At 40.8% G+C, this 17,430-nt stretch overlaps 1 protein-coding gene across 1 annotated transcript in view; it reads right to left on the bottom strand.

Moving 5' to 3' along the window:
- Positions 1-1,630: 1,630 nt before the first annotated feature.
- The window catches only part of LOC145395038 (peroxisomal sarcosine oxidase-like), a 33,028-nt gene continuing 17,228 nt past the window's right edge, over positions 1,631-17,430 (bottom strand). The window contains exons 6-13 of the mRNA XM_080268785.1: positions 16,485-16,613; positions 15,744-15,828; positions 13,108-13,191; positions 11,850-11,953; positions 8,933-9,071; positions 5,726-5,875; positions 3,756-3,831; positions 1,631-1,761 (exon numbers count right to left, since the gene is read on the bottom strand). Of these exons, the coding sequence (XP_080124911.1) occupies positions 1,631-1,761; positions 3,756-3,831; positions 5,726-5,875; positions 8,933-9,071; positions 11,850-11,953; positions 13,108-13,191; positions 15,744-15,828; positions 16,485-16,613 (898 nt within the window). The remainder of the gene's footprint in view (positions 1,762-3,755; positions 3,832-5,725; positions 5,876-8,932; positions 9,072-11,849; positions 11,954-13,107; positions 13,192-15,743; positions 15,829-16,484; positions 16,614-17,430) is intronic.

The following is a 17,430-nucleotide window of genomic DNA, read 5'->3' on the forward strand; positions in this document are numbered from 1 at the left end:
CACTAAACATCTTAGAACAAATATCTGATCTACACACCCTTTTCCCTTCCTAAATCCCCCTTGCTCTTCTCCAACTAGCTCCTCTGTCAAAAGGTAATGCCGTCGGGTGAGAGTCGAACTCACGACCTTGAGATTATTCTCATGCGCTACCAACTGCCTTGAAATAACCTCTCAAATTGAAGAGGTTAATTGGCCACTTGAGAGTTTTGGACAAAGATGAAGTTGAAAATATCGACACTGATAATATTCGTTGTATCAGCACAAATCACGTAAAAAATAGAATGATACCGTATGAAAAAGCTTTGACATAAATAAAAGTACTTAAATTTTACCTAAATAAGTAAAATGATGAACAAATCCTTTAACACTGTGAAAAGCTGGACGGCCTTTGATGCTGTTCTTTACTTATTCGCGGCTGAGGTGAAGCATAACATTGTTCATCAAGGACGTTAAAGTTATGTTCACAAGATATTTTCCGTATTAAACGTGATGTTCTGATACTACGATAATTATGAGTGTCGATATATTTAACCCGGAACTCGAAAATGGCCAGTTAAAGTTATATATAGTTCTTCCACTTAAAGGAACACACCTCTAGAGTGAATAAGGCCACTTGGAGAGTTAGAGAGAGAGAGAGAGAGAGAGAGAGAGAGAGAGAGAGACGCCTTCAAGTGAAACGATGGTCAGAGAACACCAATAAATACATAACACTTCCAATATTCCTCACAATTGCCTTAAGGGGTTTGGTATCATGTCCTGTTGATATCCATAAGAGGTGGTCACAAACAAATCGCCTCCACGTCTCCCTGTCCTCTACCATTTTTGGCTGCCCACTCTCCAGTTCTCACCCTTCTCTCTCATATTTTTCTCCACTCCATTTCATTTATGCAACACTTATATTGTACCGGAACACATTAAGTATCTCCTTGGTTGAGGGGGTTCCTTAGGACTTGTTCCCTAGCGATTTATTCGATGTATTCTGCACATTACAGGCCTGCGTTCTCTTCTCTGTTAGTGATGCAAACAGTCTCGATGCTAAAACGGTATAAATGGCATATAAGAGAATATTATGACGCAAGACACAAAATAAATCGCTAAAGAAGAGGTGTTACAAAACCTACTATACCTCTTAAGCTGTGTTCACGTTGAGGTACGAAGCTCTGTAGCACTTCTTCCCTACCTCCATTACCAGTATGTTTCTGTACATGACTAGTTGATGTTCTATAGTACAATATTTGTGCAGTCTCTCGGAATATGAGAGAGAGAGAGAGAGAGAGAGAGAGAGAGAGAGAGAGAGAGAGAGAGAGAGAGAGAGAGAGAGAGAGAGAGAGAGAGAGAGAGTGTTAAGGTGTAATATTCTCGGTAAGTCACTGGGAATTAGTCGCTAGAAATCCTCCCAAGCTGACTACAATAAAGCCTACAGCATCGTGTTCTAAGTGGCATAGGAGCCTTCGTAACACCTCTTCCTTAGCGATTTATTTTGCATTTAACACATTGACATCGACGTAATTTATATAACTGAAATATCGAATCAGTTTTTATCAGTAACACACAACAATTTACCATGATGCAATGTACAGAATAAGTAGCTCAGGAAGTGTTGAGAAATCTCCCGAGCCACTTGGACCCATTACATCTTGCTGGGAGGGGCGGCTGTGAACCTAGCAGCAGAGAATGGCTTGAGGTCATGACGTGGCGACAGTCCCAACACCAGACGACACAGCTCCTCACCCACTGCTGGGGCGATCTTGAACCCTGACCCTGAGGACAGAAACAGGGCCTAAGTTAGATTAGGCTGGGATTTATTGGACTTGATTAGGCTAGGTTAGGTTTGGTGTGGTTACGTTAGAGTAATCCTTAAGATCTGGGTGACTACATACCACGTCCCATAACGCATGTTCTGGGGACTCAGCGTGATATGATATTCAAAATCCTCATTCCCACCATGGTTTGATGCCTACACCAATATTTATTGTGACCAACTCAAGACACCCTATAAGTGAGTCGTAAGCCAGGCAGGCAGTCACCTCTGAGATACAGTGGGGCTAGACGTATTTTTTTTTTTATGCTGCAATGCTGTGTGGTTCAATGCCCCCACATGCTGGCCATCCATCTCAACCCCTCACAAGCATTCCACGTGCAAATTAACGAGACACACATATACAGCCGAAAAATTAGGTGCAGTGAATAGTGAAATATTGGATGCACTTGGCTAGCTATGCTGGGGGAACGAGTTGTAGTCACAGCCCCTCCCACATGCTCTCACATCGCCTACTTGTTAGACAAAACTAATTTCCTTCCCTCTGTGCTCCCATTACCTACGCCTAAAGTTTTGAGGACACTTGTACCAGCGAGATGAAAGCTTGGCGAGTGTTATGATGCAGGGTTGAATGTTGTTCTAGGCGTTCTAGTTGCTAAGATTTGACGACATGAAGATGAGCTATTTTTCGGAAACGGCCATAAAGGACGAACGTCAGTGTACGAGTATAATGGCCAGAGACTGTGGAATAAGTTATGTTAGGTCAGGTTCGGTTACATTACGTCGCATTTGATTAGGTTTGGTTTGGTTAGTTTAAGGTTAGCCTTGGTTACATTTAGTTACGTAAGTTGGGTTGGGTTTGGCTCTTTTTTGTCACCAGACAAGTTTACTCATATAAGGTGACACGCACACACACACACACACACACACACACACACACACACACACACACACATATATATATATATATGAGCTAAGTATAATCTTTATTAAGGTCCTCACTGCAGGGCGTCTCCCCAGAGATAACTAAAACCATCAGATGGTAGAAAAAATAAACAAGTCATCACTACGAAGGCCTCAACTCCACTTACCCCCGACAATAGTCTCCTTTGTCCTCAGTCTAAGGCTGGATAATATCTGCTTTATGTAATCCTATTTTCAGCCAAGGTCGATGCGTGCTTGTTTGTTGAAGCATTTATAAAGGAAAAAAAGCGAACGTATGATAGTGTATGTATGTATGTATGTATTGCAGTGACTTTCTTGCACACACATGGCACTGTAGTCAGTTGTACTACACACATTCATGCTCTAGTTTACGAGACTTGAAGGTCCAGTGATCCGTAGAGCCGAAGAGCAAGTGATGCAGTGACACTCCCAGCCAGTGTTACACGCACGGGTATGCTGTAGGCGTGGAGGGCTTGGATGTGTAGGCCGGGATATTTAGGTGGAGGTTTGAGTTAATGCATTGGCTGTGTAAATGAGTCTATTATGTTACCAAGAGAACCCCAGTGAGGCAAGAATATTTTAGAGTACATGCAGCGACACACTACTTCACACTTTAAACATCCACCAGTTTATGCAGGGACACACTACTTCACGCTTTAAATATCCGCCCTTGGTGGGAGCGAACTAAGGTCTAGAGCAGTGGGAGACAGACAGGCAACCGATATGACAACAACATAATCACAAACAGAAAGGAATCACGTACATGCTTTTCACTGTAATAACCTAAAATTTGCTGGCCTGTAACGAGAGATTCACACTAAATCATGCCAGTCACGAAGCAGTGCTACAGAAAGGAGATTTAGACTTGACAATGATGGTCGCGAAGAGGAGGAATGAAAAGGATGTAGAGAGGTAATTATTTCAGATATTTGGCTATGTAAAATAAGCTTCAAAGGGGTAAAAAATCGCGGCAAATTTAAAATGCTGAGGGAGGTAAGGGAGTCCAGAGAGATAGAAAAAGGGGATGCGGATGAGTTTATATTTGTCGTACCTGAAAACCCACAGGCGTAGAAAATGTTGCGATGGGATGGATGGCGGTCTAGCACGAATTCGCTGTCTGGCGTTACCTGCCAAAATTATTATTATTATTATTATTATTATTATTACTACTACTACTACTATTATCATCATTACTACTACTACTGCTACTACTACTACTACTACTACTATTATTATTATTATTTGTGCTTATTGTCAACATTATCCTTATCGTGTTTCATTATTGTCTTTTGCATCATTTATTGGTATTATCATTATCATCATCATCACCATCATCCTTATTCGTAAGTCATTCTTATCATCATTACTGGCATCATCATCATCATCATCATCTGTAAAATTATCATCACCACAGTCATCACGAAGCACCAGCATCACTATTTGTATCACCACATCATTAAGATTTTCTCCATAGAAGTTCACCATATCATCTGCATTTTTTCTTTTTTTTTGAAGTATAAATCTAGGTTAAAAATTATCTGAACATTTATATCAATGATTTTTTTTTTTTTTTTTAATGGAGATTAGAACTATGGTGGTGTAGTGGGTTTAGATCCTCCAGATATATGTGACTTGAAAGGGTTTACGTCTAAGGAATGGCTGGGGTTTACTGCTCACATGATGCCAGTGGTTCTTATCATTAGGAGGGGTAATGGATGATCGATGGAAATGGATTTAGGAATGTCAAGAGAAGCCTTCACTTTGTCAAATACCTTTTTTTTTTTTTTTTTTTTTTTTTTTTTTAAGTGCCTCGTGGGTAGGTGATAACTACTGTGTTCAGAGCTGAGTGCTGTTTTAATACCCTGTTGCTTATCCTTAGTATTTACACCAGCGCTCGAAAAGGGAGAGCGGAGTATTGTTTTGTTCTTGTGTGTGTGTGTGTGTGTGTGTGTGTGTGTGTGTGTGTGTGTGTGTGTGTGTGTACTTTAATAAAATGACTCTACTGTACTTTCCTTCGATTTTATCCAAACTTGGTGTAAGGACTGAGGTTCAGTCAACGAGTACACCTGATTTTTAAAATAGAATAATAAGCAAAAAATTAAGCCCAGGGGGATAAGGAAAAGTCAGAACAAGTAAGGTCAATTTAAAAAGTTACTATCCGATTTAAACCAAACCTGGTGGATGGGGTGCAGGTAAGGTAAGAAGGAAGGGAATCAATCTCAGAACAATCAGTCCAGAGTCAAGGTCACATAGCTAGGTCAAAGGTCGATTCGAGTGTCGGTGTGTGAACAAAATTACTAACACGGTTTTGATCTGATTTGGACTTATCTTGGTGGAAGGGTTGAGGGTCAGCCAAGGAGTTGACCTACATTTTTGGAGAACAACAGGTCAAAAGTCAAGGTCACATGGTATGGTCGACACTGATTTTATCCGATTTAGACCAAAATGTGTAGTACGATCCAGGGGAAGGAGAGAATAAAGGAGATCTGTTCTGAGACTCAAAGATCAAGGTCACAGGGAAAGATCAAAAGTCAATGTCAAAAAGTAATGGCAGCTTAAACCTTTGCGATCCGATTTAGACAAAATTTTGTGAGAGGGTTTAGGGTAAAGAATAATAATGGAATTTTAATTTATGAATAATCCATAAAAGACTGAGGTCACAGGGAAAGGTCTCTATAGCCCAAAACAGTTCTATTCAGTTCGGATCACTCATGGAAGGGCTCAGGGTCACCCAATTATTACATGTCTGTCGAAGCTGTCATAAACAAAGCGTCTATACCATTCTTACTTTAACCTGGCCTCGAATTTCGTCCCTTTGCAGCTTATTTCATGGTGCTCAGTGGCAGAACAACAAATGGTACGGCTCTCCGTCCTTCCATCGCTCTCTTTCATGACTAATAAAACATATTCTGCCGTTAATCTTTTATCCCCCAGTACTGAAGACGGAGATGTGGTAATTTTAGGCCAAGGTAGAGTGAAAAGGGTATAGGAACTCTCAACGAAGCTGGTTACCCCACTTACAGTATAAAGACAGGCTTCTTCCACAGAGGGCTCCGGTACCAGGCCAGGGAACGTCTCTCTCACGTACAACTTCACCTGGTCCCTCAAGGCGTTGTTCACCCTTTGATCGCGGTTGTTGGGGTCCACCTCGAGGCCAGCATGGCAGCACACCTTACCTCGAAGAAACGCATATTATTGGAGGGGCAGATTCGAAGTAGCTATGAATTTTCCGTAGCACCCTTTCCCTAGTTATTTATTTATTTATTTATTTTTTTCTGGCTACATTCTCGCATAACAGCAAACATTAAGGCAACAAATAGACAGTGTTTAGTTCATGGTTTGGTTTGATTTAACAGTATGACGACGTTCTTGTTCTTGCGGACTTAGGCATAGATTAAGGGTAACGCTAGGACACTTTTAGCGGTAAATCTTAGATACGAATAAATATTTGCGTGTTCTGTACATTATATGAAAAATAAAATTCTGTTTCAGTTGCTCGTAGCTGCTTCTTTCTTCTTCTATAAGGTCAGGATTTTGTAAAAGGAATCAGTTAACCCCACAGTGTCGAGAGCTAACCCATTCTAGCCACTGAGTAAATGCTGTCACTGTTTGGCACCTGACAAAGGAAATAACTGGTAATGTGTATAGAACCTGATAATGATACCAGCATTATATGTTCTTTTACTCTAGAACAACCATGAGATGAAGATGTAACATTCTTCTTCAAGGTACACGCCAGTCGCCAACACCGCACAGTCTTACTCAGTGGCGTCACCAGGGGGGAGCTTAGCCCCCCAAATCAAGGACTCAGCCCCCCCAAAATTGCAGCCCCCCAAAATAATAATAATAAAAAATCACCAGCTTACATAGTATGCTTGCAGCTCGGCATTGACCCACCTACCTTTCCCCCAACCCCCTACCGCCAATCCACTTTTATTCGTGCATCCATATTAGTTTAATACAATATTATTTATAGCTACATAATGTGATTAGTTATTCACAATTTACGTAAACCTATGACTCAAATCATAGTAGTTAGTTTCCCATATACTTTTTCCAAGCTTGGTTTTCTTTGAAATATATTTATTTCACAAAGAATGCAAGATTGTATTACATTTATCAGACTTATTATATATTTACAATATATAATTTGGTATATATTAATCACGAAGCTTTAAAATTGGATTATGCAGTCTAATATATCTGATCCATGCAATTTTTTACAAATTCGAATGTTCAGAGTATCGGAAATCGGAATGTTTGTTTACATTGAGAAGTGTCGTGTGAACTGTGGCTAAATCCTGTGTTGTTTTTGGTTTTATTTGAATGTATTGGTTTCAGTGGCTGTATAGACGTTACTACGTTCCGGTATATTGCTAGCCACCTGACTTTATCTGTTCATTTTTGTTTTTACAGATATGAGATCTAGCCTATACTCTATACAAAGAGTCAGCAGTACTTGGTTCAGTCGACACTCGACTGTCAGAACTGAATGTCATTTCCCTTTTATAGGCTGTTCTACATTAATACATTTGCGGATATCAGCCAGCAGCCACTCAAGTGATGAAAAGGTCATTTAAAAATCCTCAGGGACAGGGTGACATAAGGAAATTCTCACCCGCACCTCTAAAGATGACTCAGATAAATGCCAAGAAAAAGTGGCTGTTATTGGGAATGAGGTGCCAGAAGCAACCCTAGATAACTCCAAAGCTGAACCCATTCAGACATGTGTAAGTAGCCCTATATCAAACTATTTCAGTAGTCATTTTATGAAGCTTAGGCCAGGATTTTTTTATTGACATTTTTAAATTGACTAGGCCTAGGCTATTTCTCATTGTTGCAAATATATTGTCCTAAACGTACAGAGTGGGAAAGTAGGCTAAAACTCTTTCTCTCTCTCTCTCTCTCTCCCTCTAAAATATATTATATTTTCTCATTGTTTTTTTAGCCACCGCCCAGCACAAGTGATAACCTTAATATACGGTACCTGCTGAAGAACCGGCACGAGATCTATTTTATAATTTTTGTTTTTTTGTGAATGGCTTTGTTTTCCTATCACAGTACCGGTAATGGAAGATAAATCTTGGCAATTATATCTATATACATTGAATAAAGAGCTTCTTTGAATTATCAAATTTAATATGGTAAGACTAAGAAACCGTTATGATACCACATAATACTAGCAATTGAAGAAAAACTATTATCTGCAAAAAAGCTTTATACAATTACCTTGTACACATTATATCATAAGGCTTACTGATACCTGGTATTAGGCCCATCAATATTCATGTGTCCTATAAGTTTCTTATTAATAGCCTGTGAGACCTTATTTTACTTTTTCTTCATCTATAGGCCTCAAAAATGCCCCTAAAACTGCTCAATTTCCGAAAAATTTTCCGGGGGGGCTTACAGCGCCCCCCCGTACCCCCCAGCTGCATAGGCTCGCTTCGCTCGCCCCCCCCTTCTACCTACACCAGGGCTACAGCCCCCCCAAAATCTGACCCCTGGTGACGCCACTGGTCTTACTTAGTTTATAATACTGTGAGTGACGTGGTGCAGCTTTGACCTTGTCACTCACAATCACGGGAATGTACTGAGTTAACCCAGCGTGTCTGGTGGCGCGTTTACTACAGCACTCGGGTCAGGGCATTTTGTGAACTGCATATCGCCGTTGAAGTGTAAGAAGTGGCTACAGTTTATACACACACACACACACACACACACACACACACACACACACACACACATATATATATATATATATATATATATATATATATATATATATATATATATATATATAAGGCAGAATAAATTGCTAAGGAAAAAGTGTTAGGAAGCCTGCCACCACACCTGTAACACTGCGCCAAGGCACTGTGATTACTTCCGCTGACAAATTGCTATTTTTTTTTTCACCCCACTTGCCCCTTCTCGACCCATTTTGACCCTTTCCTGACTTGACCTCTCTTGATCCTTTCTTTGCCCATTTTAACCCCTTCTTGACCCCTTCTTGACCCCACTTTGACCCCAGGCGGCGCCCCAGGAGGTGAAGTACTTTTTTTTAAGGATTACACAGAAGTTTCAGCCAGACGCGGAAGGAGAGAAAGCTTAAGACAAAGACACAAATGAAGCTCTGAACTTCAAGCCACCGGGAGTTAGGGTTCAAGTTGGAGGTGTGGCTTAGTTTTACGAAGTTAAGTTAAATGGAGTATAGGCGCCAGTACTGACCTTGACCATGCCTGGGTACTCAATCTCGGGAATACCGTAGTAGTTATCACCAGCCTTCCTCTCGCCACGGTCCATGAAGATTGGCGTGGATGTGGATTGGTCCTTGAGGCGCCAGTAAAACACGGACACCCTCTCCACTCTGAAGAAGATGATGATGATGATGATGATGATGATGATGATGATGATGATGATGATAAAGGTGCTGGTGAAGAAGAAGAGGAAGAATAAGAAGATGAAAGTGGTGGTAAAGAAGAAGGCAATGTAATAGTAGCAGTAATAGTTGTAGTAGTAGTAGTAGTAGTAGCAGTAGTAGTTGTAGTAGTAGTAGTAGTAGTAGCAGTAATAGTTGTAGTAGTCATCATCATCATTTCTTTATTTCGTAATACAGTATACATATACAGATTACATAATATTACATAACCCAGAAATTCCAGAGGCCTGTGTACAGTACAGAACATACTTAACAATAACATATCCTTCCGAAAGATGGAATTTGGTAATCACTGAAAAAGTTATAGACTGTACACAATATACTCACATATATACGTATAAATACATATACATATACAGTACACTCACATGCACATACTGTACATAAAAATAACAAATCACTGCTGCTCTCTTAGGGCAATAAAAACTATAATTAATGATATAAAAAGATTACAAATTAAGCTTTAAAACACAGAAAAGAATAAAAATAAGTAAACCATAATGCTAAGACAAAAAATATAAAGATAAAAAAATCATTATAAATATCTGCAAATTATAAAAACAGAAAATCTACAGAACTAAATAAAAAATTATATAAGCATGTACTAAGAAATATGAAAAAAAAAAAGTTAATAAAAGGCCACATATGACTGTACATAAAAGTTACCAAAACTAAAAAATCTAAATTATAAGCAATACTAAAAGTGAAACTAAAAAAAAATTATATAAAACAACTATACATATACAGTATACACACACACACACACACACACACACACATATGCATACATATACACACACATTCATATACACATACATGTACACACACACACAAACACACACACACACATATAAAATGTGGGATAAAAGTCATGCTAGAATTAAGCTAATAGCCATAAAACATACAAGGATTGCGTCTGTCCTCGTGCCTTTGTATCCAGTCAATCCGAGATCTCAGAATATCCAGCTCTTCATGAAAAATATTAACATTATATACATCTCTGAAGTATTTGAAAAGGTATTGCATAAAAAATCCCTCCTTGATAAGTGGGATATTAATGCTAAAGATAGGGTTTAGCAACCTGAACACTCTCTTACAGTACCTGGCTTGGACTAGTGCAGTGTGATGCCTGAGCAGCAGTTGATTACACCGAGCTGCCGTGATGTGACTGCTGGCAGTCATCGGTACTTCACATATACGCTTTAATGCTTTGCTAAAAGCAATCTCAAAAGCTTTAAAATTTTTTGAGTTAAAAGAAGAATCATGGTTCCATAATGGAAGTCCGTAGTCTGGTAAACAATAAGATTTAAAAAGAAATAAAAATGTGTCCCTGTCAACGGCTTTAAAATCCCTAAAAATACTATTAAATGAGGCATAAAAATTATTAAGTCTAAAAATAATATCGTCATTGTCTTTAAAATTAAAACAGACATTATGCCCAAGATAATTAAAAACCTTTACTACTTGCAGTGTATCACCGTTCAGCTCAATGCTCTCTGTTGTCTCATCCACTTTGTTACTAAAAATAACACACTTAGATTTTGTCCTGTTAACCGTAAGCAAGTGTTCATCTATACAGGCACAAAGTTTACTATATAAAGTGTCCATTTCTGCAGGTGTCTCTGCCAGTAGTACTAAGTCATCTGCATAAGCTAATATATTGCATCTGAGTTCTCCATAGCAGCATCCAACATCAGTGTCTGTTATCTCATTAAGTAGTAGTAGTAGTAGTAGCAGTAGTAGTTGTAGTAGTAGCAGTAGAAGTAGTAATAGTAGTAGCAGCAGTAGTAGTAGTAGTAGTAGTAGTAGTAGTAGTAGTAGTAGTAGTAGTAATAATAATAATAATAATAATGTGACGAAAAAGAAGAAGAAGACGAAGAAGAAGAAGAAGACGAAGAAGAAGAAGAAGACGAAACATTAAGAATAAAAGATAAATAATAAAGTAGCGGAGATTTTCGTCCCTTTTTTATTTTTTATTTTTAGCGAAGATCACAAATATCCATAGCAGAATAGGAGTACCATGGCCCTACCTCCTTTCCACGGCACTTCTTCGTGACTGGCACCATATTCAAGTGTTCATCTCATGTCACAGCTCAGCATTAAAGAGCGAGAGATGGTAATTTTGGGCCAAGTTTTAGTGAACGAGATTCAGGATTTCCAGTCGGATTTTTTAGAAGTTTGGGGAGGTGAGTTTAGGGCTAATTTTGAGTAATAAATTCTACATCAATCTGGTTCCAATCAACCGTTAAGGAGCTACAAACACTGATGGCTTTAGGGGGTAATTAGGTTTGGCCATGTGGAGAGGATGGAGAGTGAGAGACTGACAAGGAGAGTGTATGTGAGTGAGGTGGAGGGGGAGGTAGGGAGGGGAAGGCCAAGGATGAGATGGAGGAATGGAGTGGAGAGGTATATGAGGGACGGGTGTGTGATCTGGTAGCAGGGCAGTGAAATGGTGGGGGACAGGGCGACGTGAAGGCGATTTGTTTGTGGCCACCCCGTGTGGGATTAAGGCGTCTGGCAATAGAGACATAGATAGATAGGTCTTCCTTATAAGTAACCCATAAAGCAATCAGTAACAGTAGCTCCGTCACGGCTGAGAATTGGTCCCATGGTGATGAAGCATTTCTGACTTAAAATTGGCCCTGTACCAACCCACTAAAATTACTCAAAAGCCTCTCTGGATACCTTGTTTATGAGAGGACTAACCTGAGAGGGATGTGTATGCCAAGTGAGTTAAGGAGTGGACCAGCCCACGGCCCGGGACACAACACCACTGCATGGGCCCTCACCACTCCTTTGGGGCCTCTAACCTGGATAAAATAATACAATAATAACTACAATACACCAAGACAGCGCAGACCTCCACAATCGCGAATAAATTTTGTGTTACTGCATAATTCCTCTTCCATACCAGATGAACACCTCTAAAGTCTCACATAGTTAACTCCGCAGTCTTAGTTTTCAGAGTAACATGGTCTCAAGGAGTGCATACCTCCGCCAACGCCAATAAAACGTATTATATATTCATATGCCCTGCTTCGGATGCACCTCAAAATCTGATCAACTATTCCTCGACCCACAGCCCACCTATCCACAAAAATCCCATAACATTTTGAGACATCTTCACAAACAGACAAACAGACATCGGAGAATACAGTACTCTCGTCCAACCTACGTATCGGAGGAAATAATGAAAATGTCGTAAGAATAAGTAAATACATAAACAGAGAAGTAAATAAATGCTTGTCACAGATTTAAAAATGCCAGAACCAATGAATGTGGGAGAGTTTTGTGGGAGAAAAAGTGGCGTTTCATCAGACATACAAAGCCTAACATAAAACCCACGAAGCCCAGAAATGCAGCAGATTTGTGTACAAGAAAGACTGTGTTGATGAGCAGAGAAATAAGCGGCATAAGACAAAAAGAAGGAAAACCATGAATACAAGAGAAAATTACATACATGCACACACACGCACACACATACAAACACACACGCACACACACACACACACACACACACACACACACACACACACACACACACACACACACACACACACACACACAGGCACACACACGCACACACACACACACACACACACACACACACACACACACACACACACACACACACACACACACACACACACACACACACACACACACACACACACACACACGTACACGCCTGCCCGCGTGCGCCCACACACACACACACACACACACACACACACACACACACACACACACACACACACACACGCACATACACACGTACACGCCTGCCCGCGTGCGCCCCCCCCACACACATACACACACGCACACATACAAACGATAATTTTATCAGCCGAACACCCAGCACAGAAAAGTGATTTATGAAAGCAATTCATAAGTAAATGTATAAGTAAAAGTAATTTATAAAAGATGAAATAAAAATAATCCAGGAATCAGCTTTGGTCCTCACCTCGCACACTCCATCGTCACCCACTCCCACGTCCTTCACTTCCCACTCGTCCACCAGCCGCCCACCGCTGGCCTTGAACAGTTTCTGAAGAACGGGGAAGGACAGACTGTTATTTTTTTGTTTTAAGTAATATTAAAAAAAGATGGGTTGTGTGACGAGTAAGGATGGAAGTTCAGAGGGGTGAAGTGCTTGAAGGGGTACAACAGGGAAGAAAGGTTGCTGGTTCCTTGAAAGCAGTGATAAGAAACAAGGAAGTGAGCATGGAAGTGAAAAAGTTACCACATGACAGTATTGTGATACCAACTCTAACGTATGGAAGTGAAGCGTGGACGTTGTTGGAGGGACACAAGTCAAGAGTGAGAGCAATGGAAATGAGTTATTTGAGAGGAGCCTGTGGAGTCACACGGAGAGACAGACTAACAAATGAGGATGTGAAGGAGCGTTGTGGTGTGGATGTGGATGTGATAGGAAGCGTTAGGTAAGACACACATTGAGGTGGTTTGGCCATGTGGATAGGATGGAGAGTGAGAGACTGACGAGGAGAGTGTATGTGAGTGAGGTGGAGGGGGGAGAGGTAGGGGGAGGCCAAGGATGAGATGGAGAGATGGAGTGGAGAGGTATATGAGAGAGGGGGGTGTGAGCTGGGAGCAGGGTAATGAAATGGCCGGGGGACAGGGCGACGAGGAGACGGTTTGTTTGTGACCACCCCTTACGGGATTAAGGCGTCTGACAATAGATACATAGATAGATTGAAACCCTCCTGTCTTCAGAAAATTTCATTCACTTTGGACAAAGTTTTCGAATTGGAGGGCTTAGGTATAGAGGCGGGTTTTTGGGACGTAAAAAATCAATATACACGTATTTTGACTAATTTCGATTACGCATTTTGACTATTGGGTTGATGTTCTCGTGAGCACCAAACCTTATTACGAATTTGACTCTCGACCAATATTAGTCAAGATTAGTTAATGTTGTTCCCTAGGTATTTTGATTTTTGACGATATTGACTTCATATTGTATACACAATTGACTTCATATTGATGAAATATTGACTCCTGTGGTGAAGTAAGCGTTTAAGTGGCCATTAAATGTAAGTGCAGTGGATGGCAAATTTAACACAGCGTGATATGAAGTGAAACATGGTCATCACACCCTTAGCTGATTTCCTGTTCTGGTGACGATTCCATACTCAGTGTTGTCAAAATTGGTTAACTTTGACAGACTTACAATGCCAACCCCCGCCTCAGCTTCCATTAACCCCCTTACTGCTATGCGTCTCCCTTAAACTGAGTAAGATTGGCTAGTGGTGGCATGAGTAACAACATATCCTCGAACTGATGAGATTAACCATGATTTTATAAGTTGAAATTCAGTAAAAAATAAAATTCTTCCCTCACGGTTATCATATGCATATTACACAGATAAAGTTGTTCTCTCATCTGCGGTTTTCATATACTTAATGTATGAAACCTAACATCTAAAAGAAAAGAGTGACCCATAAATAACGCTCCACCAGGACCTCACGCAGCAGTATCTTATGTGTTGCTGGTACGGCTCAGTTGGCTGGTATGGGCGTGGTTGTGGCAGCGAGAGCACGAAATACATAAATGATGCAGGGTGGATACTGAAAACACTGACTGATTCGTCCCAACAGCACACGAGACACTGCCCGGCGGAGTGGAAGTGGAGCTGTATGGGTCACCTGTTAAATGAAAAAGTATTGGAGAGGAGACATTTGCAAGCATTTCCATTGACATTTCCTGAAATTTGCTTCTTTTCGTAAAAAATAAAAAAAATAAAAAATACATATCTGACTGCATCCGTAATTCAAATGAAAAGATCACGATTCACAAGGCCAACAGGGGAGAGGACCCTTTCTAGAGTCGAGTTCCCTCTGTACCATAACTGAGTTCAAAGCCAAAAACAGAACACTTTCTTGTACTGGGATAGTTCTTTTGGTGTCTTGTGGTTTTTACAGCCGTCTTTTGGTGGCGGCTCTCCCGTCTTTTTCCAATTAAAATGCTTAATCTTAATTCTGAGACAGGTGCCTCGAGTGAGAGAATTTGTCCAGGTGCATCGTGATTTTCAGGCTAAACGGACAAGACATACAGGTGGGAGGCCGTGACAGTGATCGTTGGTTCATATGAGCACACAGGAAGTACAGGTTATTTGTTGGAAAAAAAAGCTAATTCTATTCAATTCTAACCAACTTGTAAGAGAAACGTACTGAAAAGAGGAAGGCCCTTCCCCACCTAGGACTGAAGAGGAAAAAAACATCAACGCCAAGAAGCAACACAAAACATAGAAAAAGCAAGTAATTTTCATTTCGGAAAATATATAGGGAAAAAAGCGCGTTTGCATCGGCTAGATTCTACTCTGTGACAGTGCATCATATTAAGGGTGTATGACGGAGAGAGTGGGCAAGATCATGTAAGGAGGGAGTAGGATATGGGGAAGGTATAGTAGGTGTAATTAGGTTAGGCTGTAGAATATGGGGAAGGGATTGTTGGTATATTTCAGGTTAAGCAAACAAAACTGCCAGGCGTCTCAAGGATCGCCCAGCCCTTGAACACAGAGGCTTAAGAGAGGGAGGCACAATAACTCTACGCTGAGTGTTGTGGCCGCCTCTGTCTCACCTGCAGAGAGGAGAGGCACTTGTCTGCCATCAGCACTCCGGCACTGTGGTCAAAGAAGGCCAGGCTTGAAGGAGGCAGGTTCATTCTGGAAGGTTACAGTGCCATCATCATCACCATCGTCATCAACATCATCATCATCACGATTATCAACATCATCATCATCATCATTACCAACCATCATCATCATCAACCATCATCACCATCATCATCATCATCATCATCGTCATCAGTGTTTACTTATCAATATTTACTCACTTCTGTATTTACTTATTGACATTTACTTACATTTATACCTATATCTACTTATACTTTTACTTACTTATCGTGTTGAGGTTGGAAGTTCTGATACACTGACCTCCACCACCCCTCTATTGTAAACCCTTTTGGGCCACATTGTGTTGGAAGAACTTGGCCCAACAAACCAACAGAGGATAGTAGTAGTAGTAGTAGTAGTAGTAGTAGTAGTAGTAGCAGTAGTAGTAACAGTAGTAGTAGTAGTAGTTGCAACCTCAGGCTCATCTTAACGTGAACCCAGTAAACTGAAGGCTAAAGTTACCCATCTCGTGCTGTCCACCGGAAGGAAACTGATGTGTATGGCCGTGTACCGGAACCACCTGGCCATATCGGTGCCACCACGTGAAGGATCCCTCTCCAAAACCACCCTCGGATATAAACCCCTACGAGTCACATACTTTTTCGAAGCGTCTGAACCCACTAAACCACCACCACATTTAGACTTACTTGTACTTCGCGTTGATGTCTGAAGGCTTAACCCACTCCGGCGTATGACCTCCTTGCTCCACTGACCTAGCCATGCGTTCTATTGATGACCTGTTGCCTGACCTCGCCATTAAGAGCAGGGGGCTGGGTCTGTGGGGCAGATAGATAGATACAGATGAGTAGATAGATAGACTGACAGACGTACCGCTTGATAGACTGACAGAGAAACAGAGATTAACAGTTATAACAGTAGATCGAGAGTGGGAGATATGAATAGATAGATAGATAGATAGACGGAGATAGATACACGTAGATAGACAGTGATAGATGGATAAACAGACACACAGAGATAGAAAGACAGACAGGGGGGGAAATAGAGGAGCTGTCATATACTGAAAATTCGAAGACAGTTTCGACATGTCACCTCTTCTGTGTCTCACCTTACTCATCCTCTCTCTCTCTCTCTCTCTCTCTCTCTCTCTCTCTCTCTCTCTCTTTCTCTCTTTCTCTATCTATCTATCTATCTATCTATCTATTTTATAAAGGAATGATATGTTTCTCTCCCCATAGATCATTCTCTTATACCTGATCCATTAGGGAGGAAAGTGACGAACAAAACATGGATGGGAAGTGGACGTTGTGGAATAACAGACGAACTTTTGACTCTGGCTGTGCACTGAAGATCAAAAGGCAGTTTCTTTTTTCACCCGATGGAACTGGGTCACTCGTAAAATGTGAGTAGGTAGTGGTTGCATGAGACTGACCACTTGTGAGTTCTGGGCCACGAGGAAGCTGAAAATATCGCTAGTTATGATGTCTGTTGCCTCAGCATAAATTGCGTTTTAAAATGTATAAGTATCGCGCGTGCGTGTGTGTGTGTGTGTGTGTGTGTGTGTGTGTGTGTGTGTGTGTGTGTGTGTGTTTACGGAAGATGAAGAAAGGAAGGAAAAACAAAGTTAATAAAAAG

The sequence above is a fragment of the Coenobita brevimanus genome, chromosome 4 (genome assembly GCF_032717465.1).
Source record: "Coenobita brevimanus isolate Jiangsu-jjx chromosome 4, ASM3271746v2, whole genome shotgun sequence".
Classification (NCBI taxonomy): Eukaryota; Metazoa; Arthropoda; class Malacostraca; order Decapoda; family Coenobitidae; genus Coenobita; species Coenobita brevimanus.